Raw genomic sequence first — 18,591 nt, forward strand, 5'->3', positions numbered from 1 at the left:
TGCCGTTGTTGATTTAAGCTTTCCAGTCCAAGGGTTTGGAGAACTTTCCTCTTGTTAGCCAGGCCTGCCCCTGTGCAACATCTCTGCTCCGGGATGCTTTGCGGCACAGGAATAAGCATCACTGTGTGTTTCACACCGGTGTTTATTCTCCCACTGCAGAAGACACAAAAGAGTGAGGAGGCACTGGGACGGCCAGGATGATCATAGACTGGTTTGGGTTGAAAGGATCTTAAAGCTGAACCAGCTCCAACCCCTGCCACAGACAGGGACACCTTCCACTAGAGCAGCTTGCTTCAAGCCCCTGTGTCCAACCTGGCCTTGAACACTGCCAGGGATGGGGCAGCCACAGCTTCAAGATCCAATACACTGCACTGGCCAACCCAAAACACACAGCAGGCCTTTGCTAACGGGGCTTTTCCAGTGACCTACACAGGGAAAAGCTCACAGTTTGATGTCCAAAAGGGAGGGTGCTCGGGGCACAGCTCACAGCCCATCACAAGTGCTGATCCCCAAGCAAGATCAACGTGCATTTTGCCTGCATAAGGAATCAGGTTCTCAAATAGGAACTTGTGTCACTAAAGCAGAAATAAAACCACACATATGTTAATATATATTCCTCATGTACATATATTTATTGATATATATAATTTGGAAGAGTTAAAGAAACTATATAAAGGTTTCCATACAAGCACACTGATCTACCTGTGACACCCGTTCTCTCGCAGAGAGGCTGCACACAAACTAGAAACCGAGCGTATTACAAAATCAGTGCAGAACATACAAAATTCACTCCATGGTAGCAAAAACCCCAACCCCAAAAGGTCTGTCACCATCCTCACCCATCCTTGTACCTGCAGTGACACGGGCCACCAGTGAATTCTGCCCTGGAAAGCTCTGGCCTAAGTGTTACAGGTTGAAACATCAGGATCCTTGCTTTAGGGACGAAGCTCGACACATTGTGCCTGAGCAGAATTTGTTCTCTGCAAAGCTGTTAAATGGTCACATGCTTATTTTAATCAAGATCTAACTGGAGAAACTCAGCATTTAGAATTATCTGGATATAATTTTGGATTTAGAAGTGAGTGAGCACACTAAAGCAGGAGAAAAGGTCTAAACGGCTAAGTCAGGCTTTCCAGGGCCCCACTAAGCTTTTCTTTTCTTTAAGGGGCCATTTCTTGGGGTATATTTTGGAATGAGCTGGGAGGTTATAAAGAATGACTTTGATAGCAACAGTAGCTCTGTGGGGACACTCTCATTAACCAAAGGGCACTCTTAGGGTTGAACTTAACCCTGTGGTCAAGAGGCCTAAGGCACTTGGTGTGCAGCAAGAGGCCACAGAGACCAGCCACTTCACGTCCATGTGCTGGCAGGTCATATGGCTATATCCAACCAGCCCTTTGGCTTTTTCCTTTGGTGCTAATTCGTGACATTAACAATATGCTTGAATTCATCAAATTACAGACTCTGGTGTTAGAAACAAGAGCAAAGTGCATTACCACCACTCTCATCAGGGAGAGAGTTTACTATGAGAAACCAGAGACCAATGCCCAGCCTGCTTTGGGCCAGCAGGGAACGTGGCAGGCTGGATCCATCCCAAAATATCTGTGTGTTTCCAATGTCAGCATTTCTAGGAGAAAGCCACTGTGCTGCACAGGCAGCTGACACAGTGCTGTGGTTATCAGACTAGGCAAGCGCTGCTCAACAGGCCCGTGGAGTCAAACAAATAAGATGATACGAATTTCCCACACCTTTTAAATAACTACTATAAGCCAAAGGAAAAAATACTTGTCCTGTCATCGCTTTGTGTATGTTTTGCCACTGATTTTATTTGGGCTCCCTCTTGGGATTGGGATCTTGCTTCCTATAATGGGAGATCGAGCTTTTGCTCGTGGAGGACCTGGTTTCCTTAAATACTGGCCACCCGTTTTGCCTGTGAAGAGAAAATACAAGTTGTTATTGAAAGGACATCTGGTCCCAGCCTTTAATTTTATCTACCATTTTGATTCTCAAGAACTATGAAGTCTGAATGACTGATACTGGCAACTAAAAGTTGGTGGGCATCCGGTCTGAGGTGCATCTCACAGGACTAAATGGTCAGGGTTCTTTTCCTAGCTCTAGAAAATTGCTCTGGAGTTTCAGCTGTATCCAGGCAGGATTTAAGTTCCTTCTGTGTTTCCAAATTCTAAGCAGCAGCAAACTAACTAGCATTCTCACAAGCAAATAGAAGACAGATAGCCAGACATGATTGTATGTCCAGTCTGAGACTGGAACTGTTGACTTTAACCACATTCACTTAGCAGAGCTGAGAAGGTTCTGCCCAGGATGCTGGAGTAGCTGTGAAATGCAGGTATGAGCAAAGCAAATACCAGACACAGGAGGTTAACTCTAGCAATGACCTGAACATGCAGCGGACTAAAGAACTCTGAGAAAAGTCTGAAGGAGGAAAGGCTCTGGATGTTACTGACCAAGAGAGTTTTGGTGCTGCAGGCAGGGAAAATAGCTTGTTTAACTTCTGTGTCCAGGAAAGAAAAGGATTTTGCTTCATAAATAGAGATGAGTGTTAAAAAAAGCCACCTGACATCAGCATCAATTTCTCTCTGTTGGTGAAGAAGCTGCACAATCATAGATTCTGCCTAGCTCCTGGGTCTGAATGGCAAAGGAAAAGCAGTACACAGCACTAACTATTCAATTCATCTCGTAATTAGGATTAGATTAGCATCCTCTGATTGGACATTACAAGCTAAATTGGGCTCTCAATTCTCTGTGTCAGCGTTCAGGAGCTTGCCAGAATGTTAACTGTTTCCTATCACACTGATGGTTCTATTCACAGTTGTACTGTCATGCAGAAAAAGCCCCAAACTGATCAAATACACCAGCTCCCCAACCAACTGAGCTAATGCCTTGGTTTGAAACAGGATTGTTATGGAATGATTTTGAGAGTTCGCTCCCTGAGTATGCTGTAGTTAGGTTAGGTTATGTAAAAAACTGAGTTGAACAAGTAGTAAGAGTCTGATCTCAAGGATGAAACACTTCTCTTAAGTAAAAGGAACACAGTAAAAAGCATAATAGTTATTATCATAAAACAGTATCTTACCAGGCTGCACCAGAAGAGTTTTATTTAAGATGGAGAGCCTCCGCTGATTCATTTTACAGCCCATCAAGTGAGATTTCCAGCCCTGAAGTCAATCAAAAAGAAGTGATACTACAACACCAGCAAAATCAGCCAAGCTCTTAGGTAGTCACTATGTATGCACATAGACGTTGAAACCATGAGGAAAACCAGGGTTGTGAACAGACCTTTTTGTGCACAGCGCTTGAATCTGCTCACTCATAAAAGCATCTTATGCACCTTATGGCTACGTGAAATAGAAATTAAGATATCCAAATCTTGATATGATACCAACAGATACTTTCAGTTGCTGAAAGCACACTTTGGATGTGCCAGAGATTTCCCAGCATTAAGCAGCAGCAGGGAACAGCACGAAAGTTCTTCAAGGCAAGTTCTGAAGTCATTGGTATAAGGCAGTGTTAGAAGAGGACATGAATTCAGCCCCAGTGACATAACATCAGAGCAGTCTGGAAGGCATCTTACCTCCTCTCCTGGAGGAAAGTTGTCATGGCACAATGGGCAATGGTTTGCCACGTGTTCTGGCTTGGCAGCTGAAATGATGAGAAAAATAGTGCACAAATTGCAAAGACAGGCTAAGTTCAAATACAAGAGGAGAAGCTGCACAACAAAGAGTGTAAAACTACTCCATGGCTAAACCAGCTCCACCCCTTTTATCATTAACTGCTCTCAAAGTCCTGTGTTTAATCATCTACACTGAAATAAGATCAAAAGGAACGATGGGGCTTAATCATTTGGGCTTGACCTTTGAAGTTCAACCTTCCTGTTTGAAGCTACTCACAATTGCAAGTCTTGCTCTTAATATGTTTGGGCAACTCATCTTTTGGAAGGGCCTCACCACACCGTTGGCATTTCCCAAAGCTGTCCTTTTTATCACAATCAGTCAACAAGTGCTCTGTCAGGCTGGCTATTTCCACCACCTGCAATGGAGCAAGAGGCACCCAGTGAGCCTTGTGCTGTGCTGAGTAAAAGAGGAGTATTTAAAACTCTGCTTATGTGATTTTTGGAAGTTAAATCTCACTTTCCAAAATGGCACAGGGAAAATGAAATTTTAGTCCATTAATACAATTTATAATGCTGCTCTGTTCAAAAAGTGCTACCCAAGATCACACTTGTGTTCAGCATTTGACTACCTCAGCATTAAATATATCTTATAGCACCTTAAAACCAGAATAACAACAGTTAATGTCTTGTAGTAGCTCCAGAAAGTTTATGGCTAACCTGTTTGCAGTGCTCACATCTGGTTAACATACAGCAGTGTTTCCAGTAATGGAGATCCAAGCCTTCCTCTGTGAAGGATTCGTCCCTTTCACCACAAAAAATACATAAGCTGAGGAAAAAAATACAAGCATCAGTAACATCACAGACTGAAATGGAGGAATACTGCTGCTTCTGTTGGAAGCTATTCTGAATAACAGCTACTGTCTCGGTACACCTTATTTTCTTTACACAGTGCTTATGATGCGTTAGGGCATGTACAGATACTATCACATAATTTATGGTAACTACAACTGTGAAGCATTTGCTCACGTAGAAAGATGTAATTCCCCAGAAGCACTGAGAACAGCTCACTGAGACTGGCCGTCATGGCTCCAGAGTTTTCTAATGCTTCCTCTGAGTCCTTATATCCTACACTACACACGACAGCTACAGTACATCTTTGATCCACTGAAAAAACATTATTAGCTTGCAGGTTATACCAAGTGCTTAAGGTGATTGGAAGCTGCTCATCTAACTTACTTATCCAAGTAATTTGCAACAGAGGAACGATTGTCTGGAATCTCCACTGTTGCAGACTGTGGGCTTTCCTTTACCTGGTAACCTGTAAAAAGAGAACTATTAAAACCAAGATCACATTGTAATTCACTTTCACGCATGCCTAGAAATACTGCTTCTCTGCATCTTCCCAGCAAAAACACTGAGCAGAAGCACACCATCACCATCGTGGTAACAAGCACCAAAAGCCAATGTACCTGCAGGCAATTGGGAAACTACTGCTTCAGTCATTTACAACAGTAAAATACTTCAGTGGTGATTTTTACATGTAGTAGATGATCTACCTCAGGTTGGGGAGAAATCTAAAGTGGTTTCAAGCCATATTAATTGTTATTAGAAATTAACTGGCTAGCTGGTGGCAATTTTTCTTCCCTGAACTTACTGGTTTCCTCTATGGCAGGTTGAGACCCAGCCAACCTGAAGCACTCTGGCATGATTTTAAATAAGATAATTCAATAATCTATTAAGCACCTACAGTGTTTCAAAGACATCTTGAAGCATCTCCGCATTTCTTAACGCTTAAAAACATCTGCACGTTTCTTAACAGTATTAAAAACTACCTACCTTGAGCCTTTAGCTTCTGCAAGTCAGAGTCTTTTTCCTATTGAACAAAGAAATTTAAGTCAGAAATGTACTTACTGACTGTGATGCCTGCCAGGGAGAACACATTATATTCTGATTTTTCTCTGTCATTAAAACCTTAGAAGCAGAACCAATGCATTACAACGCTTGTGCTTCTGGTCCTACAGCAAATCTCTCAGGTACTCACCTTTCCAAGTTGAACTTCTGCTTGCATCTCCTTCAGAGCTGCCAGCTGACCTTGCAGGACTTTCATTTCTTCCTTCTTCTGTTTCTCTGCTTCCTCTCTTACTGCCTTTCTCTGTGCCTGTCAAGAAACAGTCTTTCAGTTACGCAAGATTTTGAACCATCTCTCATATTGAAGAGACTGCAAAACACATCAATGTGGAACAAATAGTCAATGCAACAAGAAATACCCTGCACGGTTAAATGTTGCTACAGCAACACCTCCTTCTTCCTGAATTCCTCTGTCCTACCTGAAAGATAGCACTACTACTATAGTGTGTACTACAATGTGTTAACAGCACACCTTATGATGCTCTGCTACACATGTCATCCAGTGTCTAATAGAGCTGTGAAATCAGTGTTTTGCTCAGTTGGATGCAATGTTTAAAATAGCTGTGTGGGTCTGCAATCTGATTACGTACCCTGATTTCAGCTTCAGAAAGTTTGCCATCTATTTTGGTGAATCCATCAAAGAGTGTTTTATAGAGAACAGTCTTACGAATGGTTGCATCATCTGGAGGCAGATATTCCAGTACAGCAGCCCTGTGCTTCCTGTACATGTCAAAGATAATTCGCAATGCCACATCGCGGACTTCATAAACTCGGTGTTCCAAAGCTCCTGTTGCAAACTGAACATAATAATAATAAGGCTCTATTTCCCCACATTTTTTAAGGACTTCTTTATTAGTCTATTATTTCACTGCAGTGGCAGCAATCTTCAAGCAAACAGGTTTTTACAAACACTTCCTGACACAGAGATTCTCTTTCCCCATATTGGAATCTTGTTTCCTCACAGGATTGTCTGTTGTCACCTCCAAGAGGCTCAACTTCTCTTCAGTAATCCACCAAACACTCCAAAACAGGCAGCCCCAATAAGACAGCAACAGAAAAAGCTTCCTGTGCTGTAAGCTCAGGCTCCTACCTTCATGACATTGCTGATGGTAAACCCGGAGTTTTCAGTTCCCAGGTCTCTCAAGAGGCATTGCACTAATTCCACTTGACTCATCGCCAGATGTGTTGCGGAGTTGGGTTTTAATGGTTGAACCAAATGAACTGGAACAATCTGAAGAGGTTTGACCTCACTGCACAGTGCCATTTCCTAGAAACATGCAGAGAGGCAGTGTGCATGTAGGAATGCTGAACTAGGGAAGTTAACAGTCTTTGCAAAATAGTTATATTCTAAGTTACTTGTAACAAGTAAAATAAAATAAGTCTGCCATAAGAAGTAGCTGCTTATTTGTTACTTTAGCAGCCAGAAGCTGCTTGCAAAGGTTTTAAAGAGAAGATTATCCCAAGGTTTGGTTTCGCTTTTGGCATCAGGGAGAAAGCTACTGAGAAATAATAAAGTCTTAGACATGCTCAGATGAGTTATAGAACTGCACTGTGAGAAACGTTTCAAGAGCTGATCTTACACTGAGCTATATGAGAAGGTAGACAAGAAGTGTTACAGAGGATACAAAGTCCTGACACTGCTGGGCGTAAACAGCTGGAAAACACACTGCAAAGATGCCAAGTTGGTTCTACCGCTTTGCCTTGAATATTCGGCATCATCCTTCACAGCAGCAAACTCTGATCTCAAAGTCAAGCCTGGTTAGATGTTACCTACCTACCTGTGAGCCCTGTGACATTCTTAATGCAAATCAAACCATAATTTGAAGTAAAACACTGACCTGAATGAAGTTAGAAGCCACAAGGCGAAGACGGGATGAAGAGTCTCCTGTTCTAGAAAGCAAATTTGGCAGCGTTTTTTCCACACAATGAGAAGTCTCCAGCTTTCCCAGTTTATGTTTCGGTATATACTGGGTAATGATCATTTTTAGAAGTTTCAGGGATGCTTGAAAAACCTAAGTTAAAAAGAACAAGAGAACACTGAACAAAAATAGCACACAGATCCCTGTGTTCAGACAGTATTGTAGAATCTTCTCTGTACTAAAGAACAGCAGCAATAGGAGTCTAGATTTACAGTGACACCTCTAATAGAAGCTACTTCGGATACCTCTCTCCCAGAAAACATGTTGCTAGGGCTTAGGTGAAAGGCTTCTTATAAAGAGAAACACAGCTCTTGAGTTTTTTCTCTTTTTCTTGTTTAAGGTTTATTTGAAGCCTAAGGCTCCTTAGGCTGACTGCAGTCTCTCAGGCTGGAAACTACAGGTTACTTCATTGCTCTATTTCAACTTGATAAAAACAAACAGGATCAACCACACTACGCATTTATTGTAGCAGCAGTAGTTCCTCAAGCTCATTACCCAGCCCAGGGCAGTATTTTCTGTGCTGCTGAATGACAGACATTGCCCAGTCCTTGGGCCCAACTAAAAGCTGACATTCCACTTGTTTTGGGGGTCTGGATGGGCTTGTTTGCTTGTTGGTTTGTTTTTAGTTTAAACTTAACAGTAGTTCTACAAACTATTTGTTCAAAGCATCTTAACCACATGGTTCTACAATTTTGGCTGCTAGATCTGCACTGGAGCATTTCTTACCCAACATACCACAACGTACCGAAGGCACTATGTCTTTGATGGCTCTCCTCACAAGGAAAATGGCAGCCCTCAGCATGTTCTTTAAGTCCTCCTTTGGAGTGGTTACTGACACTTCCATCAGCTTCTTGTACACAGCAAGCAATGCATCTTCTCGATATGACCAGGTTTTGGAAAATGCTCCTGAAACCTGAGCACAGAACAAGTTTCCCCTCTTAAAATGTCAGTGCTGATATTTCAATATTTACTCAACATTAATATACAGGAACTGCCTCAAAAGAACACACGAACTTCAGCATGAAATCCCCAGGTGTTTCCAACAGGAATCTGGCTTTTATTAAAAGCTCAGATATTTGAGAAACTTCGAGGGAAATGGATTAACAGGTCAGGCTCAAGGATCCATTCCCTGCACAGCAATGGCTTCTCTCCCTACAATAGACAGTGGCAAGTTATGGGTATTCTGGTAGGGTCCATACCCAAAAGCAGTCTACCACATACTGTCTGCTTAATAGCTTATCAAGTAGTCAATCATAAAAGCTACAGCACCATACAAACATTGCAAACAGGCACCCATATGTCCAAGGTCAACTTTTAATCTCAGATTTTTAAGTAACAGCTCTGAACAAAGTGAACATCAGTAGGTGTTTGCTGACAGAGTGTGTATCAAATTAACTCCACACAGATCACAGTAATCTATGGGCTCATTTTGGTGTTCTTTACCAAAGCGTCTCCAAACACTTCAACAGCAGGGCTGGCCTCCCTCAGTGCCTTCTCACTTAAGGGTTCTGGTTCCCCAGTAATGCCACTTCTTGGAGTATCATCAATATACTCTTCAGCCATCCCCGGCTCAAGGTACGCGATGGCTCCATCAGATTGTCTCCAGATGGCTGGAAGAGGTGTCTCATCATAAGGTAAAAACTGAACCTAACAGAGAAGAAAAAAAGTTGCTGCTCTAGAAATGACTTAGATGTGAAGTTGTTTCATCACAAATTAACTGGATTTCAATGCATTTTTCCCTCATTAAAGCAGTATTGCTTTACAATTACATCCAGGTGTTGTAGTTCTCATAAAAACATCATGAAGAAATGGAATCAGTGCCTGTGGATGAAACTTATTTCTTGTCTACAGAGTACAATAACACACAAAATGTCTTCTGTGGAAGTGCATGCACGTACAGAAGAAATCACCTGCTGATAGGAAGCCAGCAAGTCATAAAGCTTTATTTGTTAACTAAGTCAATATCCTGGTAAGAGCAAGTATTGCTGCTACTAGAGACAACACGTCTTTCTTAGCTTTGCCAAAAGCAGGAGCAGCAAAACCTAAAGATTAAGCTAACCAGACACTGTGATTTTCTTCCTCTCCTTAGATACGACACCACAACCACATTCCAGCAAATGCCCTTGCTACTGTAGATTCATCTGACCTGATCTCTCAGAAGATTTATTAAGCCACTAATGGAGCAAGCAGAATTCAGCTTCCACTGTACTGGATACACAACCCCTGAATAGTCATTTAATGTCTATTAGCTTCCAGTCATCTGTTTGTAAATCAGATATAATCAATCTCTTTTTGCCTCAATCTCGATGAACATTTCCAGAAGCTTCCAAAGATATTCGGGAACAAAGACCAATGCCAATTATTAGCAGGGTTGATTTGAGGTAATATATAAGCCATGAGAATAACCACAAACCCCTTGTTTTGAAGGCTGAATGCACAATCACTTGCTCTGACAGATTTCTGCAGCAACAGAGGTACACTACTCACATTTTCCTTGGGAAACACTTCCCTAGAGGTTGTGGGATGAGTCTCATGAGGAGGAGGGGACTGATGGGGAACAACAGGCTCAGCAGCAGCGGGATCTGCTGACCTCTCTTCCGGCAGAGGCTCTGCCCTCCACGACTCTCCTTTAGGGGGCTCTGTGTGCTCACAAGGAGGTGAAGTTGCAACTTCGGTGCGCTGAAGATTGTCAGTGTAAGTCATAGGCTCCAAAGGCAATTCAGATGGTTTTCGAATCTGAGAAAAGGAAAATTTTGCAAAGCAAGGCTGACAATGATCTAAAATCAGGGTTGGCACAGCCCCAAATCTGACAGTCACCAAGATTCTGCTGCTTTCAGGTAACTGTCAGACCCCACTCAGAGATGTGTAATCATTGCCACTGGATGCAGCTTTGTGAATCAGGAAATAATTCTGTGTGGATGAGTGTCAGGAGATGATAAAGCTTCTTGTTCCAAGAACGATATAAAACTATACATATCTTATCCCATTAATTCTGTCTGGTCAGCCTTGATGCCAGCACAAGCCTGTTATATCCCTTCAAAATATGAGAGTTTCTTACTCATCTGCATCAGGTAGCCCTCAAATTCTGCAAAACGTTTGGGACTCTTATGGCATTTGCTTGAGATCTCAACAGTCCAATGTAATGTAGTTTATGGAGAATTGAACATGTTCATAAAATGCAAGTCTTTGGTTAGGGAAGCCCACATAGAAAACTTAAAATCCTCACCTAATTGTCATAAAATACCAGTGTACCAACTCTTATTCTTTGACTCTATTAGGCTGCTCTGCCACTTCTCTTTACACCAAGCCTCTTGAATTGAGAATAATGGTACCCACCATCAGCTCTGCATCCAGAAGGTCATGGAGCTCCAGCTGCTGATACACCTTCAGGCGATACGCTTCCATTTGCTGTTTCTTCTTTTTAGCAAGATCATAATCCTCTTTCTCCACAGCACAGCGCTTCTCCACCTCGTACCTCCCAAGTCTTTCCCCTACCTAGCAGACAGCATAGCAGGCTAGTTTGGAATAACATTACTGTACCTATATTATTCAATTAAACTATCTGCTCTTAAAATTACTCTTTGAAAATATACTGGAAACCATTATGATTCCACATGAACACAAGGGTCTCTAATAGGCTGCTGGAACACTGTTTGGCTTAAGAGACAAAGAGCCTTTCCACAATACCTTCTGCAGGTCTGCAATAGCTTGTTTGAGTTTCTTGGCGTAATCATAGCGTTCGTGATGGACAGCTTCCCGCTTTTTCTCATCCAGTCTACGTATTATCTGAGCGACTTCCGGATCCTGGTACATGTCAAAAGCCAGATCATCCAGAGGTGACATGGAGTCTCGTTTCCTGAAGATATAAGAGGAATAAATTAAACTTTCAGTTCATCCAGAATAAGCCAGGCTGAGCGTATGTCTTCTCTTTCCACTAGCAGGGAACTAACAAAACAGAGGGACCGAGAACTACTTTAGTCCAAGATGTTTTGCCAGGGTATACACAAAAGAACATCCTTACCCGAGGTAAGTTCCATCTAAGGCAGGATCATCTGATTTAATTCCTAAGTATTGATCTATCAGCTTCTCTCTGGAAGGCTTTGTAAGGGGAAAGAAGAAATATCTTAGTGCGCATTCATCAACATCAAGCATGTTCAGGACAGAGATTCTGACTTGCCACAATAGACATAAGCAATGTAAATTATAACCCTTGTTATATGTTCTGGGGTATCCTGAGACAAGAGAATTTGGAGAGGCTGAAAGTGCAAATGTTCCAAACGACTGTATTTTTAATACCCACATATTAGGCTCCATTCTTGAGAACATCATTAAAACATTAAAGAAAATAAATAATTAACACATAGCAGCTCTGCTACAGCACAAAACCAGCAGAAGAAAGCCGCACTCCATTACCCCAGGAACCCTGTAACTGAACACATGTAGCAACAGTAAAAAGACACGGCTGCTTTGCACTTACACTGTTAGTGCTGTCATTACTGTAGTCTGCTGGATCTCCAATAATGTTTATAGCTACTAGGGCGACCTGGGATAGATTTAAAGCAAACGTAAATGCATAAGGTCATTACTTTTTCCATATCTTATGAAAACTGAAATAAAAAAAAGGGAACAAAAAGACAAAAAATGGAGCTGGTGTTCTCCAGAGTGATATGGAAGCAAAGAACAGCACTAAGTGCCAAATGTACTTCATGCTCCATTAAAAATTTATTACCAAGTCTCCAGACCACATTGCACAGCCATCGTTGTTGCCTTTCCTGGTCTGGGATGAAAGGGAAGAGACTCACTGTAGAACTGAGGTAGGTATTGCTTGCTTCTGTATCAGGGTGGCTGTACAATACCTTCACTTAACATCACCTCAGATTCTATAGACTAAGAGTGCCTTTGTAAGGACCACAAAGCTGCTCTCAGAGGAAGCACTTTGTCCTCAGAGCAGAGCTTCATGTGCTGTCTACAACTCAGGACAAAAGGCAGTAATGGAATAGGCACTTGACTTGTTTGTTCTGGGTAAGTTGCATGCACTTGGTCATGATTCCAAGCCACTTCGAACCTCTTGCTTGTATTTTCTGGTTTAAAAGAAACCAAATATAGATCTAACTGATTTCAATTGTCTGTTCTGTACAACTGAAGTGTCATGTGGGTTACCAAGTAAGGACTCATAACTCACCTGACCATATAAGTTGTATTTATTGACATAATTTTTATGGAAAATCAGCTTCAGGTACTGGCCAACTGCATCCATGTACACCGACTTTAACTCTCGTGCTTTGAAATCAGTCTTTTCATTGTCCGAGAGAGGAACATAACTGAGAGAAGGAAAATGTAACAAGTAAGCAGAGGAACTGTACACATACACAGCTGGATCTTTGCTCCTCAGGTGAGGAATTTGATAAGGTTTAAAACTCATAAGTGAAACATGTGCTGTGACCTGTCAATACTATTTGTGTCTCTTACACCTATATCTTCAGCTTTGTTACCCACCTAAGCAAGTACAGAATCCCTTTGCTGCTTCCAGCACGCTGTAGCCATATTATTGCACATTATTTCCTCCTGAAGACCTTTTGATTAAGGTAATAAAACCATTTAGAGCTGTCTTACTTACCCTAGTCTGTGAAATCTCTCTGACTGATAAGGAGCAAAGTATTCAGGCAAGCTTTCGCTGATGTAGAACTCAATTTTGCTTGAAATCATGTACTGGTGAGCAAGCAACTGCAGCTTTCGTATTCGACATCTCTCCACCAACTGCAGAACAATTTCCTGTGGATACTGACAGAGTCTGAAAACACACACGATTTCTGAATCATCCTTTTATAGATGATTTCACTTCCAACTTGAGTAACATTTAATAACAAAGCTTTCCAACGTTATTATCACTTACGTCAGCATTACAAATATCATTAAAAGAAACCAAGGAGGAGAAACACTTTTCACTTCACTGCACGCATGTGTGTGTTAAGGTGTCCATACATGTCTAGAGAATACTCTGAGAAGACTGGATTTTTAATACTAAGTCAAAGCAGTTGCCAGCTCCAAAACTGACAAGAATACAAACAATTCCCTTTCCTTCTTTCAAATAACTTTATTTAAATGGAATGTGATGCTTTTAGGTGGTAACCAAGGCACTTTTTTCCCTCCAAGATAAGGATTCCATGGGATTAAAGTAACTTCTTTGGGTTGGTTTATCATCAGTTTGGCCTGGGATGCTGTGACTACCCTGACACGGTACATCATCTGCTTATTTTAAACCCAGTGCGTGCATGTCCCAACCCTTGAGATACCTGGGTGATCGCCATCCATTCACTGTTGGTGCGTGAACCATCAGCTCCTTCGCGCTGAAGCCATCTTCGTGCCCTGATGAGCTAACAACTATAAACCCGATCTTGTGGGGCATCCTGCGGACGTGAGCCAGTCAAAGCCACGGTGTTTCAAGCTTAAGGTAATCCCTGGAAGGGCAAGAGAAGAACACTGAAACACTGCAGTCAAAGAGTTAGTCCCGTGGGCCGTCAAGTCAGCAGATGATGATGACAAATCTAAGTTTTCTTTATAATATCAGCACCATAAACCACACCATGTTCTTATGCTGAGCATTTTGCTTGCACTTAACACAATGAGGGTTAGTTAACTTATGTAACAGTTTGCCATAGTTATAAAAATTAGGCAATAAAGAACTGGGTCAATTTAGCACCTTTCCACAGCTATGCACACACCTGGGCTGCTGACAGGGACGGCACAGGGAAGGAACAACGGGAAAGACAAGCATCAGAGACCACCACTACCCCTACCCCGGTACCGCGGTGCTATCACAGCACCAATTTCGGCCCCCTCCCTCCTCCTCCTCCTCCCGCTACCCCCGGCCGCTGCAGCACAGGCCGCGGCGCCACCCCGCCGGCTCGGGGGAACGGCCAAACCGCGGACAAAGCCGCGGGGCCCTCGGGGTTGGCTCTGCCCGGCCGGAGGGAGCGGGAGGAGCAATGGAGAAGCGGCCAGGCCGTAGCAGGCCCCACTTGCCTCAGCGCAGCCTCACCGCCGGGTCTCATGGCAACGCCGCGCCCAACGCCGCGCATGCGCGTCCGTCCGGGCCGGGCTGGAGCCGTCTCCTCCGCTTGGGGCGCCTGCGCGGCGGGAGCGGCGCCGGGGGATGGCGGAGCCGGGGGATGGCGGAGCCGCTCCGCGCTTTCCGGGTGCGCGGGCGCGGCGCCCCGCAGAAGTTCGGGGTGGCGGCCGCGAGCCTGCGCGGGCTGCTCCGGAAGAGCTGCCGGCTGCTGCAGGTGCGGGCCGGGGGCCGCGGCGCGGGGCATTGGTCCAGCCCGGCCTCACCCGCCCGCGGGGCAGCTTCCCTTGCCAGGCAGCCGCCTCTGCCTCTATGAGGACGGGACGGAGCTGACTGAGAGCTACTTCCGCGCCCTGCCGCCGCAGACCGAGCTGGTGCTGCTGGGACCAGGGGAGGCCTGGCATGGCTGTGAGTGCACCGGGGCTGGGAGGTGGGGTAGTGCCCGGGACCGGCCGCTCAGCCGGCGCCGCTTCGTCCTTATCGCAGGTGCCAGCGATATCGAGCGCTTCCTCGCCGCCTTCTGCACCCAGCGGGAGGCCGTGGTGGAGGCCGCTCGGAAGCTGCTCACCGATGAGCGGGCTCCCAGGAGGCAGAGGCTGCTGGCGGATCTCATCCACAACCTCAGCGAGAACATCCTGGCCGAGGACAAGGAGGAGGATGAGAAGTGGTTTGAAGGTGCGTCCAGTGACTGCAGGGAGCTGCTGGAGACACTCAGTTCTGTCAGTCCTGCTGTTCTTGGAGTAGAGTCATTCTATGATCGTTTAAAAATGTGGGAGCAATTCTGGCTGGAGCGGTTTGGTACCCTGTCAGGGGAGTAGTGATCACATTTTCAAGGTTTCTGTACAATATATACATATTTAGCATCAGAAAATGGTTAAAACCACTCAAGTGTTCCCTGTTGCTCTATACAACAGATAGAGCATCTGGAATACATTGTTTTCCCCATTAGTACAGGTGTGCATTTACAATCTGTTAACGATTTGCTACTAGCATCCTGCTAATTGCAGGTACCAGCTAACCTTGCTTTATTATTTTCTTTCAACCCCCTTCACAAGCTGCCCTTCCCCTTCCCAAGTCGTTGTTGTGGTTCTTCCTGAACAATTGCTTTCTTTTCACAATCTCTTTAGCAAGTAACAGCTATAACATCGGCTACTGCTCTCAGAGCTGGTGCTCTGGGTGGGCTTTCAAACACTAAGATCAGGGTAGTCCTGACCCAGTAAAACGAAAATGGGAACAAAAACATCTGCACATAGGGAGTTTGGAAGGAAGGGGGAAGGCAGAAGCCCTGCACTAACAGTAACTAAGTTACAACACACTTAACTCCCTTTAGGTCTAGAGCCTCGCTTTAAGAACAAGTCAAGCTACATGCGATACAGTTGTGAAAGCAGAATACGGAGCTACATGAAAGAGGTAAAAGGTTCTGTTGAAGACCTTATTTTCAAGATGCAAGTTAATTCTGTGATCACATATAAAAGACTTCTATAGTATGACATAGTGATTGTAGAAAAGAGCTTCATGCTGCTACAGGCACCAAGGAATGATTGGTTTGGTGTTTTTCCCTTCTCTAGGTTAGCAGCTTTATTTCAAATGTTCATCCTACAGCAAGAGATGAGTATAAAAGGATCATTGACATGATGGCAGATAAACTGAAATCTGTGAAATACAATGGGTGCTACTTTGACAGAAGGGAGGAGGAGGAAGCAGCCCGCCTGTGCACCACAGAGGGGTGGTTCTCTTGTCAGGTGAGTCCAGCCCTTTCTAAAGCAGAGTCTTGGTTCCAGCAAGCAGCACTATGACTTACAGTGACAGCAGAGGAAGGAAGAAGTTAGCTGGATATGCACACAGTGTGATATTGATCTTGGGAGGGCAATGGTGTGGGTGATCTATCTTGAGTCAGTTGTGATGAGCAGGGCAACCTCTTGTTTTATAGGGACCCTTTGACAGAGATGAATGCCCGTGTAAGCATTCCATCAACCCCTACAGTAACAGGGAGAGCAGAATCCTCTTCAGTACCTGGAATCTCGATCACATGTATGTACAAAGCATTAATCCAAACCGCCCTTCATCTTAGGCAGGAAAGGAACAGCCAGAGTCTTTACTCACCCCACTGTGCAGTTAGCTGTGCTGAGCACACTGTGATAAAGATGCTTGGGTGCTGCAGCTGCTTCTCATGACATAAAATCCTGAAGGCAGGTGATAATGCTGTCTCTCATTAGCTGCTTTGCTTCTGTTCAGATTTTCCTTGTAGAGAACATACCCCTCCTCACCACGTCCCCCTTTGTGGGGACTCCTCTCTGGCAAACCCTCAGACCTGTTTTCAGGCATTGTGCAGTTGTGAAGCAAACAGGATGTGCTAAATTTCCTGGCGTTGGGAAGCCTAGTTACAGTGAAGGAATTCACATTCTGCCTGCCTCTGAAAGGAAGATGGATGCTCAATTATTATAAAAAAAAGCCTTTAACAGCAATATTGTTTTCTCTTTTGTGCACTGAAGAATAGAGAAGAAACGTGCTGTTGTCCCAGAACTGGCAGAAGCTGTCAAAACACAAGATGGAAGGGAAGTGAACTGGGAATACTTCTATCAGCTGCTGTTTACTGTGGATAATTTAAAACTTGTACACATTGCTTGCCATAAGAAAACCAATCATAACCTCAGCTGTGACAAAACTAAAATTTACAGGAGAAGCAAGCACAACCACAGGATTTGATAGTGCATCTCTGGAAGTGACTTCTGCTTCCTTCAAAATCACGTTGGTTTTGAATAGCTCTAGTTTGCTGAAGGACTTATTTCAGAGTCCCTGCCAAAAGGGACTTGCTGAGTAATTCAGCTGCCATCTCACAAAACATACAGGTACCTCATGCTTAATTCTGCTCTCCTGCCTTCTCACTACAAGCCCGCCTTCCATCACACTGTTAAAATACAGATGTAAGTCAGTATAAAACTGAGACCAGAGGCTGACAGGGATTAAGCTCTACTGCCTCTCTAGCCATGACAAACATAGGTCCAAAAAACTAATTTTAGATGTGCTTTCCTCTGAACTTTAAGCCAAACAGAGTACTTTAAGATAATTCTTCTCCATGCCTTTTCCAGGTGATAACCACTGTATTTCAGGTGTGCTAAAGGGTGGTTCAGTGACAGAGTTGCTGGCTCTTCTGTGCTGAAACACCCACGCTTATGCATGACCACTCTTGCTGCTGAAGAGCAAGGACATGGCACATCTTTGCTTCTGCCACCTTGGTTCTTTGGCATCTTCCCCACTGGTGTCTCTCTCCTTTCTGTTTCTGCTTCTGTAGCTTGAGTTTGCTTGAAGCAACACAAAGAAAGTAACTGCATAATCAGTTTTACCTGGTGCTCCAGAGAATACTGCCTTTGTAAAACACTTCCTACCTCAGGTAACAAAATACAAATGGATCAATTTTTACTTGATTTTTTAAATACCAGCTGACAGCAACTGAACTTATAGGGACTGTCAGTGTAAATGATGGGAATTTTTCATATTAAAAAATTGACACCATTTTCCTGTGTGGTTACGGCGAAGCAGAGGAGCAGGAGTGGTTAATGAGGTGTAACATAGCATGGCAATTCAGGATGGAAAGGCTGAGCACAGGGAGATTGCCAGTAGAGCACTAGCTGCTGACTGTAAATAACTTCACTCTCTTTCTCCCCATATTCTTGGTTCTCTTCCCTACCTGAGTAAACCCAAGCTAGTACACAGAACAGTGTAGAGGTGTTACTGATGGGTGAGCCATGACCTACCATGTCGTGGAAATACAGGAGCTTTACTAAAGAGAGTAGCAAGCTGCAAACAACTACTCAGCCCCCCTCAAACATTTCAATGTAAAAATTAAGTAGGAGCATTTTAAATACAGGGTTTTTAAAACCAATGCACTGAATCGATTCTTCTACATCACCTTACTGACTATACGTCACTGGTACCCAAGATACAAACACTCACTGCACTGGTTTGACATTGGGGATGGCATCACAGCTAAGGCCCTGATGACAAAACAGTTGTCATCTGTACGATGCACTTCCTACAAACTGAGAATCACTGTTTTGCGGAGTGCT

The 18,591-nt window shown here is 43.8% G+C and overlaps 2 protein-coding genes across 2 annotated transcripts; one reads left to right on the top strand and one right to left on the bottom strand.

The window, feature by feature from the left end:
- Positions 1 to 716: 716 nt before the first annotated feature.
- Positions 717 to 15,193, bottom strand: CEP104 (centrosomal protein 104). Its single transcript, XM_080631019.1, has 22 exons — positions 15,093 to 15,193; positions 13,752 to 13,916; positions 13,076 to 13,249; positions 12,641 to 12,779; positions 11,936 to 12,001; positions 11,480 to 11,556; positions 11,146 to 11,314; positions 10,795 to 10,953; positions 9,946 to 10,194; positions 8,902 to 9,105; positions 8,204 to 8,371; positions 7,378 to 7,551; positions 6,630 to 6,806; positions 6,130 to 6,336; positions 5,673 to 5,789; positions 5,468 to 5,504; positions 4,868 to 4,949; positions 4,349 to 4,457; positions 3,909 to 4,047; positions 3,593 to 3,660; positions 3,095 to 3,176; positions 717 to 1,930 (listed from the first exon to the last, which is right to left on the bottom strand). The coding sequence occupies exons 2-22, from the start codon at positions 13,862 to 13,864 to the stop codon at positions 1,794 to 1,796; spliced, it is 2,847 nt and encodes a 948-aa protein (XP_080487145.1). The 5' UTR covers positions 13,865 to 13,916; positions 15,093 to 15,193; the 3' UTR covers positions 717 to 1,793.
- Positions 14,613 to 17,230, top strand: DFFB (DNA fragmentation factor subunit beta; the record flags this gene model as incomplete). The annotated part of the gene is given in 6 exon segments (XM_080631021.1): positions 14,613 to 14,765; positions 14,767 to 15,199; positions 15,855 to 15,934; positions 16,093 to 16,266; positions 16,455 to 16,555; positions 17,017 to 17,230. Coding segments are annotated over 6 exon segments (1,140 nt in total). The 5' UTR covers positions 14,613 to 14,627.
- Positions 17,231 to 18,591: the final 1,361 nt, after the last annotated feature.

The sequence above is a fragment of the Psittacula echo genome (assembly GCF_963264785.1).
Source record: "Psittacula echo genome assembly, chromosome: 17".
Lineage (NCBI taxonomy): Eukaryota > Metazoa > Chordata > Aves > Psittaciformes > Psittacidae > Psittacula > Psittacula echo.

Excerpts from the sequence above, each read along its gene's own strand:
- CEP104 (XM_080631019.1), bottom strand. The coding sequence starts at position 13,864 with ATGCCCCACAAGATCGGGTTTATAGTTGTTAGCTCATCAGGGCACGAA. Across the intron at positions 6,337-6,629 it reads CCATCAGCAATGTCATGAAG|TTTGCAACAGGAGCTTTGGA; the intron begins GTAGGAGCCTGA and ends TATTATGTTCAG. Across the intron at positions 5,790-6,129 it reads TTTCTGAAGCTGAAATCAGG|GCACAGAGAAAGGCAGTAAG; the intron begins GTACGTAATCAG and ends GTTTCTTGACAG.